Genomic DNA, 14,027 nt, shown 5'->3' on the forward strand with positions numbered 1-14,027 from the left:
ATTTTAAAAATGCTTTTCTTTCAAAAACAAATTTCTAAGTGACCCCAAACTTCTGAAATGTAGTGTAGCTGCAAAGTATAATTTTAACTGTGCTGATCTATTCTTTGTCTTGTACCTGTGTGTGCCATAACCTGGCTGCTCTGGAGCTGGGGATTGGCTCCTCCCCCAGGGGTTCCTGGGGCGCTAGTCACCTGACCCTCGACAAAGTTCTGGTTCCCTGGGACGTTAGGAAACCCCATGGGTAGGCGATTGGGCATGCCTATGATCAAACACCACTGTTGGGAATTTCATTAGCCCAGCATAAAAGGGCATTGTAGTACACTAACTGTCTGAATATTACTTTGATTTCAGCATGAATTGTGTTACTAACTAATAAGTAATTCTAACTATTAAGGCAATGCTTCAGGAGATCATTTGTGACCATGGAACAAACCTACACTGTGAAAGTGAATGCATCATTTGTAGTCATCAGCAGTAGTTCAATTTCTTACCTCCCATTCCTCCTTGATGAACCGGAGGTCCAGCCTGCCCATTTTGGGGCATTACCATGAACCCTTGCTGGTTACTCTGCTGTCCCAGTATCGCCCTGCCCGGTGAGCCTACCCCTTGAGAGAAACCCTGTGGGGTCATAGGTCTCGGTCCCAGCTGGGCCTGACCCTGCCCCATCATGGGAGGAGTCCCTGGAGAACCCTGCTGGAAGAGGGAAGGTGAAGACCCAGGAGACTTGGCTGTGAGGTTTCCCTGAGGCCCTGCTGAAGGAGGCAGAGGTGGTGGAGGTCTAGGGGGTACTGCCACCCCTCCAGGCCCACCCTGGGGACCTTTAGGCTGGGGGGCTGCAAATTGACCAGCCCCTGGCTGCTGCTGGAGCTGCCCCTGCACCATAGCATTAAACACCTGGCCAGCCTGCTGGCTGCCAAACGGGTACGGAGGTGGAGGGTGGCTGGGGGTCTGGACTGTAGCCAGGGAGGGGGGACGTTGAGTCATCTGAGCTTGGGGAGGGGCCTTCCTCCAGGCTGAGCCCATGGGTCCTCCCTGGGCTGGCGGCGGCTGGAGGACCCCTGAGGGGAGCTGGTTCCAGCCGGAGGGTACAGGCATCTGGCCAGAGGGGTTGAAGGGGGACGGGGGCCACCAAGCTGGGAGAGCTGGGCTTGTTGCTGGGCTTGCTGCTGCTGTTGTTGCAGCTGATGGAGGGCAGCCGGGTTGAGCTGCCTCCCCACCTGCATGGTCTGTGGTCAAAATACAGCCTTTATGAATACAGTCAACTCCTGATACATTTCATCCTTGCATTAATTGGTAGTATTGATAGTGATTATAATGCATGGTTATTGTTGAGCTCCATTAGTGATTGTGTACCTGCATGTGGTGAGCTGCCTGGGGGGGTATGAGTCCTTGGCCGTAGGGGCCAGCCTGAGGATGCTGAAGCTGCTGCTGCAAGGACATCATTGGGCCCATCGCATCTGAAGGGAGGGTAAAAACGTATATGGTCAATACCTTTGAACAAGTTGCACATATTTTGGATGTGTGAATGAGTTAACTGGTTGCTTATTAAGCATGCATATGACCTCACCAGTCTGTGAGTGGGGTCTGGGGGCTCTGGGGTGCATCTGTCCACTGCTGCCGGGAACCATGGCCTGTCCAGACATACTGGGGCAAGGGGGGACCATCGACGGGTTGCTCATTCTCATGCCTCCTACAAGAGATTGGTATGGGAGTTGGTTTATATTCTAACAACGAAAAGTCAATCAATCAATGCATAGAGTTCAACTTGTCACTGTACTGCCCCAAATCACCTGGGCCTGCTTGTCCTGGGAATCCCAAATCCATCCTCATCTGACCGGACGCACCGATTGGTCCATTTACCCTGACCTCCTGACCTCTATTCTGCCCAATGGCCACGTTTATGGCTCCTTCACCTGGACGAAAAAATTAAATAAAAATATTAACAACAACAAAGTACTTTTCAGGATGCTTACTATAAAATAAACAATAGATTTTGGGCCTGACCATAGCCATGGCTGCTGCTATTTTGGTACTGTACATACCCTCTATCTGTACAGAGAGGATGCCCAGGTCTCGAAGCTGCTGCTGGTTGTTCTGGGCCAGCAGCCTGAGGCGCTCTGCCGCATCCCGAGGAATGTTAAAGGTGACTCGCACACTGTTCCATGGCTCCACATGCTGGAGCTGCAGTCTCTCTGAGTCTGGAGAGGGATAGGTAGACATGAAGAAAGAGGATGAGAGTTGGGTGATGAGGGGGGAGTGGTAGGAGTACAATTCCACTGTTCTTATCAGTATATAAATACAGAGCTTTAAAATGACAACTTTCAACATTTTACTTTCATAATACATTCAAAAGTTGGAAAGTGTTTAGCCAGTTAGAACGGTGCACCACATCACCAACCAATACTAACCCAATTCAAGCATACTAGGCATCCTGTTAAGTATGTTGTCAAGTTTCTCTTGGAAGTCCTCGTCATCCATGTTTCCCCGAAAGGCAACAAAGATGTTGAAATCCCGCTCTCCAACTCCCTCTTGCCGGTGAACGCCAGCATCCTCTCCAACTCCAGAGTCCTGGTCGGAATCGGAGTCAGGGTCCCCATCTGGGACTGCTGTCCACTGGGGAAGGTCTGATGGGGGGTGTTGATGTGCCATCCACCCCTCTTAGTGGGACTGGAACCGTTTATGCTGTAGAACCAAAAGATAACTTTACCTCTAAAGATATACAATATGTCTCAATTGGGCATATGTGATCAATTACATGGAAATCCATGAAATGTCATGCAAAACATGTTTTTCAATGGAAAGAACATAAGTGTCAATCTTCAGTACCAGTCAACAGTTTTAGAACATCTACTCATTCAAAGGTTTTTCTTTCTTTACTATTCTACATTGTAGAATAATAATGAAGACATGTTAAACAAATCAAAATGTACATTATATTTGAGATTCTTAAAAGTAGCCACCCTTTGCCTTGATGACAGCTTTGCACCCTGGAATGCATTACAATTAACAGGTGTGCCTTCTTAAGTTATTTTGGGGAATTGTATTCCTTCTTATTGCATTTGTGCCAATCAGTTGTGTTGTGACAAGGACAGAAGAATGGTATTTTACCAAGTAGGGCTAAATCCATATTATGGCAAGAACTGCTCAAATAAGCAAAAAGAAACAACAGTCCTTCTTTACTTTAAGACATGAAGGTCAGTCAATACGGAAAATGTCAACAACTTTGAAAGTTTCTTCCAGTGCAGTCGCAAAAACCATCAAGCGCTATGATGAAACTGGCTAAGAGGATAAGTTCATAAGAGTTACCAGCCTCAGAAATTACAGCCCAAATAAAAGTAACAAATCAAATGTATTTGTCATATACACATGGTTAGCAGATGTTAATGCGAGTGTAGCGAAATGCTTGTGCTTCTAGTTCCGACAATGCAGTAATAACCAACGACTAATCTAACCTAACAATTTCAAAATTACTACCTTATACACACACACACACACACACAAGTGAAAAGGGATAAAGAATATGTACATAAAGATATATGAATGAGTGATGGTACAGAATGGCATAGGCAAGATGCAGTAGATGGTATCGAGTACGAGTATATACATATGAGATGAGTAATGTAGGGTATGTAAACAAAGTGGCATAGTTTAAAGTGGCTAGTGATACATGGATTACATAAAGATGATATAGAGTACAGTACATACATTGGGGAGAACAAGTATTTCATAACCTACATAATCGGCAGTGTTTCCTACTTACAAAGCATGTAGAGGTCTGTCATTTTTATCATAGGTACACTTCAACTGTGAGAGACTGAATCTAAAACAAAAATCACATTGTATGATTATTAAGTAATTAATTAGCATGTTTTTGCATGACATAAGTATTTGATCACCTACAAACCAGTAAGAATTCTGGCTCTCAAAGACCTGTTAGTTTTTCTTTAAGAATCCCTCCTGTTCTCCACTCATTACCTGTATTAACTGCACCTGTTTGAACTCGTTACCTGTATAATAGACACCTGTCCACACACTCAATCAAACAGACTCCAACCTCTCCACAATGGCCAAGACCAGTGTGCTGTGTAAGGACATCAGAGATAAAATTGTAGACCTGCACAAGGCTGGGATGGGCTACAGGACAATAGGCAAGCAGCTTGGTGAGAAGGCAACAACTGTTGGCGGCATTATTTGAAAATGGAAGAAGTTCAAGATGACTGTCAATCACCCTCGGTCTGGGGCTCCATGCAAGATCTCACCTCGTGGGGCATCAATGATGATGAGGAAGGTGAGGGATCAGCCCAGAACTACATGGCAGGACCTGGTCAATGACCTGAAGAGAGCTGGGACCACAGTCTCAAAGAAAACCATTAGTAACACCCTACGCCATCATGGATTAAAATGCTGCAGCGCTCGCAAGGTCCCCCTGCTCAAGCCAGCTCATGTCCAGGCCCGCCTGAAGTTTGCCAATGACCATCTGGATGCTCCAGAGGAGGAATGGGAGAAGGTCATGTGGTCTGATGAGACAAAAATAGAGCTTTTTGGTCTAAACTCCACTCGCTGTGTTTAGAGGAAGAAGAAGGATGAGTACAACCCCCAGAAGACCATCCCAACCGTGAAGCATGGGGGTGGAAACATCATTCTTTGGGGATGCTTTTCTGCAAAGGGGACAGAACGACTGCACCTTATTGAGGGGAGGATGGATGGGGCCATGTATTGCGAGATCTTGGCCAACAACCTCCTTCCCTCAGTAAGAGCATTGAAGATGGGTAGTGGCTGGGTATTCCAGCATGACAACAACCCGAAACACACAGCCAGGGCAACTAAGGAGTGGCTCCGTAAGAAGCATCTCAAAGTCCTGGAGTGGCCTAGCCAGTCTCCAGACCTGAACACAATAGAAATTCTTTGGAGGGAGCTGAAAGCCCGTATTGCCCAGTGACAGCCCCGAAACCTGAAGGATTTGGAGAAGGTCTGCATGGAGTAGTGGGCCAAAATCCCTGCTGCAATGTGTGCAAACCTGGTCAAGGACTACAGGAAACATATGATCTCTGTAATTGCAAACAAAGGTTTCTGTAGCAAATATTAAGTTCTGCCTTTCTGATGTATCAAATACTTGTGTCATGCAATAAAATGCAAATTAATTACTTAAATCATACAATGTGATTTTTCTGGATTTTTGTTTTAGATTCAGTCTCTCACAGTTGAAGTGTACCTATGATAAAAGTTACAGACCTCTAAATGCTTTGTAAGTAGGAAAACCTGCCAAAAATAATAATAATAAATCGGCAGTGTTTCAAATACTTGTTCTCCCCACTGTACATATACATATGAGACGAGTAATGTAGGGTATGTAAACATGATATTAAGTAGCATTGTTTAAAGTGGCTAGTGATATATTTTACATCAATTCCCATTATTAAAGTGGCTGGAGTTGAGTCAGTGTGATGGCAGCAGCCACTCAATGTTAGTGGTGGCTGTTTAACAGTCTGATGGCCTTGAGACAGAAGCTGTTTTTCAGTCTTTTGGTCCCCCCTTTGATGCACTTGTACTGACCTTGCCTTCTGGATGATAGCGGGGTGAACAGGCAGTGGCTTGGGTGGTTGTTGTCCTTGATGATCTTTATGGCCTTCCTGTAACATCGGGTGGTGTAGGTGTCCTGGAGGGCAGGTAGTTTGCCCACGGTGATGCGTTGTGCAGACCTCACTACCCTCTGGAGAGACTTACGGTTGTGGGCGGAGCAGTTGCCATACCAGGCGGTGATAGAGCCGGACAGGATGCTCTCGATTGTGCATCTGTAGAAGTTTGTGAGTGCTTTTGGTGACACACTGAATTTCTTCAGCCTCCTGAGGTTCTTCTTCATGACGCTGTCTGTGTGGGTGGACCAATTCAGTTTGTCCGTGATGTGTACGACGAGGAACTTAAAAACTTACTACCCTCTACACTACAGTCCCATCGATGTGGAGAGGGGGGTGCTCCCTCTGCTGTTTCCTGAAGTCCACGATCATCTCCTTTGTATTGTTGACGTTGAGCGTTAGGCTATTTTCCTGACACCACACTTCGAGGGCCCTCACCTCCTCCCTGTAGGCCGTCTCGTAATTGTTGGTGATCAAGCCTACCACTGTAGTGTCGTCCGCAAACTTGATGATTGAGTTGGAGGCGTGCATGGAAACGCAGTCGTGGGTGAACAGGGAGTACAGGAGAGGGCTCAGAACGCACCCTTGTGAGGCCCCAGTGTTGAGATGTTGTTACCTACCCTCACCACCTGGGGGCGGCCCGTCAGGAAGTCCAGTACCCAGTTGTACAGGGATGGGTCGAGACCCAGGGTCTCGAGCTTGATGACGAGTTTGGAGGGTACTATGGTGATGAATGCTGAGCTGTAGTCGATGAACAGCATTCTCACATACAGTGGGGCAAAAAAGTATTTAGTCAGCCACCATTTGTGCAAGTTCTCCCACTTAAAAAGATGAGACCTGTAATTTTCATCGTAGGTACACTTCCACTATGACAGACAAAATGCGAGAAAAAAATCCAGAAGATCACATTGTAGGATTTTTTATGAATTTATTTGCAAATTATGGTGGAAAATAAGTATTTGGTCAATAACAAAAGTTTCTCAATACTTTGTTAAATACCCTTTGTTGGCAATGACAGAGGTCAAACGTTTTCTGTAAGTCTTCACAAGGTTTTCACACACTGTTGCTGGTATTTTGGCCCATTCCTCCATGCAGATCTCCTCTAGAGCAGTGATGTTTTGGGGCTGTTGCTGGGCAACACGGACTTTCAACTCCCTCCAAAGATTTTCTATGGGGTTGAGATCTGGATACTGGCTTGGCCACTCCAGGACCTTGAAATACTTCTTACGAAGCCACTCCTTCGTTGCCCGGGCGGTGGGTTTGGGATCATTGTCATGCTGAAAGACCCAGCCACGTTTCATCTTCAATGCCCTTGCTGATGGAAGGAGGTTTTCACTCAAAATCTCACGATACATGACCCCATTCATTCTTTCCTATACACGGATCAGTCGTCCTGGTCCCTTTGCAGAAAAACAGCCCCAAAGCAAGATGTTTCCACCCCCATGCTTCACAGTAGGTACAGTGTTCTTTGGATGCAACTCAGCATTCTTTGTCCTCCAAACACAACGGGTTGAGTTTTTACCAAAAAGTTATATTTTGGTTTCATCTGACCATATGACATTCTCCCAATCTTCTTCTGGATCATCCAAATGCTCTCCAGCAAACTTCAGATGGGCCTGGACATGTACTGGTGTAAGCAGGGGGACACGTCTGGCACTGCAGGATTTGAGTCCCTGACGGCATAGTGTGTTACTGATGGTAGGCTTTGTTACTTTGGTCCCAGCTCTCTGCAGGTCATTCACTAGGTCCCCCCGTGTGGTTCTGGGATGTTTGCTCACCGTTCATGTGATCATTTTGACCCCACGGGGTGAGATCTTGCATGGAGCCCCATATCGAGGGAGATTATCAGTGGTCTTGTATGTCTTCCATTTCCTAATAATTGCTCCCACAGTTGATTTCTTCAAACCAAGCTGCTTACCTATTGCAGATTCAGTCTTCCCAGCCTGGTGCAGGTCCACAATTTTGTTTCTGGTGTCCTTTGACAGCTCTTTGGTCTTGGCCATAGTGGAGTTTGGAGTGTGACTGTTTGAGGTTGTGGACAGGGGTCTTTTATACTGATATCAAGTTCAAACAGGTGCCATTAATACAGGTAACGCGTGGAGGACAGAGGAGCCTCTTAAAGAAGAAGTTACAGGTCTGTGAGAGACAGAAATCTTGCTTGTTTGTAGGTGACCAAATACTTAATTTCCACCATGATTTGCAAATATATTTATAAAAAAATTCTACAATTGGATTTTCTTGATTTTTTTTCTCATTATGTCTGTCATAGTTGAAGCGTACCTACGATGAAAATTACACTCATCTTTTTAAGTGAGAGAACTTGCACAATTGGTAGCTGACTAAATACTTTTTTGCCCCACTGTAAGTATTCCTCTTGTCCAGATGGGTTCGGGCAGTGTGGTTGCGATTGCGTCGTCTGTGGACCTATTTTGGAGGTAAGCAAATTGGAGTGGGTCTAGGGTGTCAGGTAGGGTGGAGGTGATATGGTCCTTGACTAGTCTCTCAAAGCACTTCATGATGACGGAAGTGAGTGCTACGGGGCGGTAGTCGTTTAGCTCAGTTACCTTAGCTTTCTTGGGAACAGGAACAATGGTGGCCCTCTTGAAGCATGTGGGAACAGCAGACTGAGATAAGGATGGATCGAATATGTCCGTAAACACACCAGCCAGTTGGTCTGCGCATGCTCCGAGGACGCGGCTGGGGATGCCATCTGGGCCTGCAGTCTTGCGAGGGTTAACACATTTAAATGTTTTACTCACGACGGCTGCAGTGAAGGAGAGTCTGCAGGTTTTGATTGCGGGCCGTGTCAGTGGCACTGTATCGTCCTCAAAGCGGGCAAAAAAGTTATTTAGTCTGTCTGGGAGCAAGACATCCTGGTCCGTGACGGGGCTGGTTCTCTTTTTGTAATCCGTGATTGACTGCCACATACCTCGTATCTGAGCCGTTGAATTGCGACTACTTTGTCTCTATACTGACGCTTAGCTTGTTTGATTGCCTTGCGGAGGGAATAGCTACACTGTTTGTATTCGGTCACGTTTCCGGTCACCTTGCCCTGGTTAAAAGCAGTGGTTCAGTTTCACGCGAATGCTGCCATCAATCCACGGTTTCTGGTTTGGGAATGTTTTAATTATTGCTATGGGAACGACATCGTCAATGCACTTTCTAATGAACTCGAACTTGGATATCTGTGTTGTCCAAAAATGTCGGTGCATCATTAGGGGATAGTTTAACCAAAATATGCCATAAAAATTTCCTTATGTGTATCCCACAAAAAAAAGGTTCACTGGTATAAGCTAATTTTTTTGATGAATTTAAGCAAAATTCCCAACATTCTCGGGCTTAAACTTCCCATGGAAAATTTTCAGAAATTTACCCGGAAAGTTTCCGATCCTTTGCAACCCTACCCGACCCTCTGAAGGCAACACGCCAGTGCAAAGCTTCTCTAAAGCCCATAGGGACATGTGGGGTGCATCTTCGGTCTTGCATTTTTTATTTTATCTTCACATTTTCAAACAGTCCATTTATATTTTCCATACATGTGGGTGAGGTTTTGAGCCTTGTTTCACTGCCCCCCAAAAAATGTAACCATCTAGTGTTCGGCGAAATAACAACACAATATCAAATACAGGTAGCCTAGTCAAATAATTAACATCCAATCACATTAAAAGTTACTCTCTCACGGGAATTCTACTAACGGTCCGTATGTAGCCAAACATAGCTGCTGCTCATGTTGGTATCTGTACTGATGGCGCAAAAGCCATAACATGGAGACATAATGGAGTGGTAACGCGTGTGCAAGCAGTTGCTCCCGACACCACTTGTCTACACTGCAGCATCCACGGAGAGGCTCTTGCTGCCAAGGGAATGTCTGACAGCTTGAAAGACATTTTGGACACTACAGTGAAAATGGTTCACTTTGTTAAAGCAAGGCCCCTGAACTCTTGTGTATTTTCTGCACTATGCAATGATATGGGCAGCGACCATGTAACGCTTTTACAACATACAGAAGTGCACTGGTTATCAAGGGGCAAAGTATTGAGACTTTTTTTAAATTGAGAGATGAGCATAAAGTTTTCTTTACTGACCATCATTTTCACTTGTCTGAACGCTTGCATGATGATGAGTTTTTCACACGACTGGCCTATCTGGATGATGTTTTTTCTCACCTGAATGATCTGAATCTAGGATTACAGGGACTCTCCGCAACAATGTGTGAAACAAAATTGAGGCTATGATTAAGAAGTTGAAGCTCTTGAACTCAAGCTTACGTACAATGTCAAATGAGATATAGCAAAGAACCTGAGTGAGTTGGGTGCGCAATTACTTTCCCGAAACGGATGACAAAAACAACTGGATTTGTTATCCCGTTCAACCACGTACCTATCTGAGAGTGGATTCTCGGCCCTCACTAGCATGAAAACTAAATACAGGCATAGACTGTGTGGAAAATGATTTAAGACAGAGACTCTCTCCAATACAACCCAACACTGCAGAGTTATGTGCATCCTTTCAAGCACACCCTTCTCATTAACCTGTGGTAAGTTATTCACAATTTTCGATGAACAAATAATTTTTTATATGTAAGATGGCTAAATAAAGAGCAAAATGATTGTTTATTATTTGTGCCCTGGTCCTATAAGAGCTTGTCACTTCCCATGCGCCGGGTTGTTTATTTATTTCACCTTTATTTAACCAGGTGGGCACGTTGAGAACAAGTTCTCATTTACAATTTCAACCTGGCCAATATAAAGCAACGCAGTTCGACACATACAACAACACAGAGTTACACATGGAGTAAAAACAAACATACAGTCAATAATACAGTAGAAAAATAAGTCTATATGCAAGTGAGGTGAGATAAGGGAGGTAAAGGCAACAAAAAAAGGCCATGGTGGCAAAGTAAATACAATATAGCAAGTAAAACACTGGAATGGTAGATTTGCAGTGGAAGAATGTGAAAGGTAGAGATAGAAATAATGGGGTGCAAAGGAGAAAAATATTTAGATACAGTAGGGAAAGAGGTAGTTGTTTGGGCTACATTATAGATGGGCTATGTACAGGTGCAGTAATCTGTGAGCTGCTCTGATAGCTGGTGCTTAAAGCTAGTGAGGGAGATAAGTGTTTCCAGTTTCAGAGATTTTTGTAGTTCAATCCAGTCATTGGCAGCAGAGAACTGGAAGGAGAGGCGGCCAAAGGAAGAATTGGTTTGTTTGTTGTGACAAAACCTCACACTCATTATTATGTTTAATAAATGTATTGTATAGTGTGTGTTGCAGGCTTACAATGATGGCAACAAAAAAAAAACATTTGAGAGTGCACTGACCCTGGTGCTAGAGGGGGTAGGCAGCTGGAGGTTGAATGTTTGAAGGGGTACGGGACTACAAAATGTTTGGGAACCCCTGCCTTACAGTATGCAAAACAAATGCCCAGGGCCAATCGGCTATTGACTGCTACCTTTATTTAACTAGGCAAGTCAGTTAAGAACAAATTCTTATTTACAATGATGGCTTAACACGGCCAAACCTGGACGGAGCTGGGCCAATTGTGCGCCGCCCTATGGGACTCCCAATCACGGATGGAAGTGATACAGCCTGGATAGCCCGGCAGTAATGATGAGTTTATCAATTAAAATGCAAGACTGTTTATGAATAAAACAAGTTTTCAGAATTGTATGTATTGTTAATCTGTATGTTATGTATTGATTATCTGGACCGTCCGTGAATGAACGTCATTGCTGATAGCGTTCATGGTTTATTAAACCAAGTTTGATGCCAAAGCGAGGAAAAGGCATCGAACAGCTCTGCCTTCTCATGCAAGTAGCCAACTCAAGCTCTTGCCGACAGCAACCACTCAGCCTTCTTGCGCAAGGGAGGGGCTTCGGGTTGCATGATGTCATCTCTTTGAAAATGTTTTTTTTTTGCAATTGCTGAATTCCAACAGATGGCAGCATAAGACCACTAATGAAATGTCATATGATCAGTTCTCCCTGAATACACCCCCCCCCCACTCACAGAACAACTCACACTTTTTTCTGTCCCTTCCACACGGCTAACTCAAGAGGAAGGACTGAAACACCCTTTTAACAGATTACTGTGAATTACTATGATGATGGTTAACGTTTACTATTACCTATTTTCATGCTCATGTTTTGAAATTATACTTGATTACTATTTCAATAACGATTATCAATAATCCTGAACATTAATTCAGTCACCTCTGGTCGAGAAATGTATTGTTCTAGAACATTTATTATCAAATTCATCAACCAGCTTCGAGACGCTCTGCCTTCTCGCACAAGTAGCTAACTGTAAAGCAATGGGTGACCCTTTTAGAAAATCATGGGACATATAGTATTTAGTTGCATGCTATTTCATGTCAATCATATTGCTGCTCATAGCCTAAATTATAACTGATTCTTTGCTGCCATCTATTGGAAATATTTAGCAATTAAAAGTTCTTAATTCGCATAAAGACATTGGTGAGGCAGCCGAGAAATAAAGGGTATTTTTCGTAGTAATTCCCGAGATCAGTCTCAACCCTGCCCCACGCCAATTTCTGGACTTTCACATAGTGGTTACTAGGTCACACCCAATTCAAACCACATTTAAAAAATAAAACAAATGTGGCTTGTTTATCAAGTGTTCTGCTTTGCAATAATAAATATTCTTAAATAACTAATAACAATCAAAATGCTATTTAGTACTATAATGGTATTTAATAACATAATATTAGTTCTAAAATATTTTCTATAAATGTTCTAGGTTATCCCTATTGTATAATCCTAACCCTAAAAGTAGGGGTCAAGGCTAAAATAGGTGAAACCTATGGTGAGATCAGGTTTTTTAAGGCAAAAAACAGCTAGCTCTTGCTCCTCCCTGTGGCCTTCTGTGGGTACTACATAACTAATTTGTGACACTTGCTAGGCTCATAATCTGAGGTAGCAACTGCTTCAGATCTACAAATCAATGAGCTACACCTATCCATTTGATTTGCAGTGAGCGTACTCACAAAGGAGTCGTAACCATATTAATAATTAGTTACGTGAGGCAACCCTGCAAGGTACCTTACAAGGGGGCATGTCTTGTTGACAGCTATAGCGAAGCAGGCGTTGTGAAGCAGAACAATGGTCTGGGAGTAGGACATTCGGGAAAAGGTCGTTGGTGCCAAGGTGCTCACTTCCAACACACCGACAGTGTCATTGCATTTTGGTACACCAGCATTACATTCATACCTAAGAAAACGCTGCGTTTTCCTTTCCATTCGGTGTGGTCTATACAAACTGTATGCGAAAACGGCTTGACAGAAAGGGCAGCAGAAGGTGAATGTTGATATCCAGGTGATGCTGTGTACTATTTTACGCAATGATGCTGTCGGTGTCTGAAGCTTAGTCTAACAACATTGTAGCTCAATGTAGAATACTGCCGTTGTCACGGATGTTATAACTCTGTTTCAAGCAGTAGTGATAATGTGGTTACTTATAGCTTATTACAAGGTCCAGCGTTCAATACCAAGCTGCTTGTTATCATGAACATCATGACAGGTAGGCAGCTAGCGTTAGCTGGCTTAACCAACACCAACGGGCTAACGTTAGTGAACACCATAGCTACGGTACATGCTTTAGCAAAAACTAATTAGACCATTCCTGCTGCTACAAAAGATTTAGCCAACTAGTATCTGGCAAAAGCGATTCAATCATTTATCCGATCGGCTAAGGAGAACGAGGCCTTCGCTGCCTATAGAATAAGACATTGACACGCTTGCATAATACCGCGCAAGCAAGCGAAGTTGAATATTAAGAGATCACCAAAACACCAATTGGTGGTAAGCTGTCATTACACGGCGCAATACAATTAGAAAACTAGATCACGACACAGTTAACTGGGCCTGCTGGCTAGCAGCAGTTCGCTTTTGGGATGTATTGGCTAGCTGCAAGCTACTAGTACATTGATTCATTATGTACCGGTTAGCTAACTACGTTAACGTAGCTAGCTATTTCATGACCTCCGTTCCAGCTAACGTTATGTTGCTGGTTAGCTAACTACATACAACTGCTTAAGACAAATGTTCAAAACAAACAACGAAATCCTTACCAGAAAAATCCATTTAGGAGCAAGTACAACAATGCAACGCCTGCTAGAAAACATGAACCGGGGAGCCGTCTCTAGTTACCACAGCCACAGGGTCAATGGCCCGCCTACCCGACCAATCAGATGAGGGAGTGTGTGATGCCGAACGCATTGCAACAGTTTAATGGTTTTGATGTGATTTACTTTAACTCCTGGCAATGTAAATAGTTTGTATGTATGCTTGTTTGCATGTGACTATTCCTCTTCTGTTTGTTGATATTTGTTAATAAAAATAAAATTAAAAAACAAAAAAAAGATGCATTTGTTT

General features: G+C 43.9%; 1 protein-coding gene across 1 annotated transcript in view; it reads right to left on the reverse strand.

The window, feature by feature from the left end:
- LOC135559092 (nuclear receptor coactivator 6-like) overlaps positions 1-13,819 on the reverse strand; it is a 40,833-nt gene extending 27,014 nt beyond the window's left edge. The window contains 8 exon segments of the mRNA XM_064993459.1: positions 492-1,115; positions 1,118-1,226; positions 1,354-1,457; positions 1,568-1,690; positions 1,791-1,913; positions 2,043-2,198; positions 2,409-2,682; positions 13,724-13,819. Coding sequence (XP_064849531.1) covers positions 492-1,115; positions 1,118-1,226; positions 1,354-1,457; positions 1,568-1,690; positions 1,791-1,913; positions 2,043-2,198; positions 2,409-2,649 — 1,480 coding nt within the window. The 5' untranslated portion in view covers positions 2,650-2,682; positions 13,724-13,819.
- Positions 13,820-14,027: the final 208 nt, after the last annotated feature.

The sequence above is a fragment of the Oncorhynchus masou genome, chromosome 17, assembly GCF_036934945.1.
Source record: "Oncorhynchus masou masou isolate Uvic2021 chromosome 17, UVic_Omas_1.1, whole genome shotgun sequence".
NCBI lineage: Eukaryota > Metazoa > Chordata > Actinopteri > Salmoniformes > Salmonidae > Oncorhynchus > Oncorhynchus masou.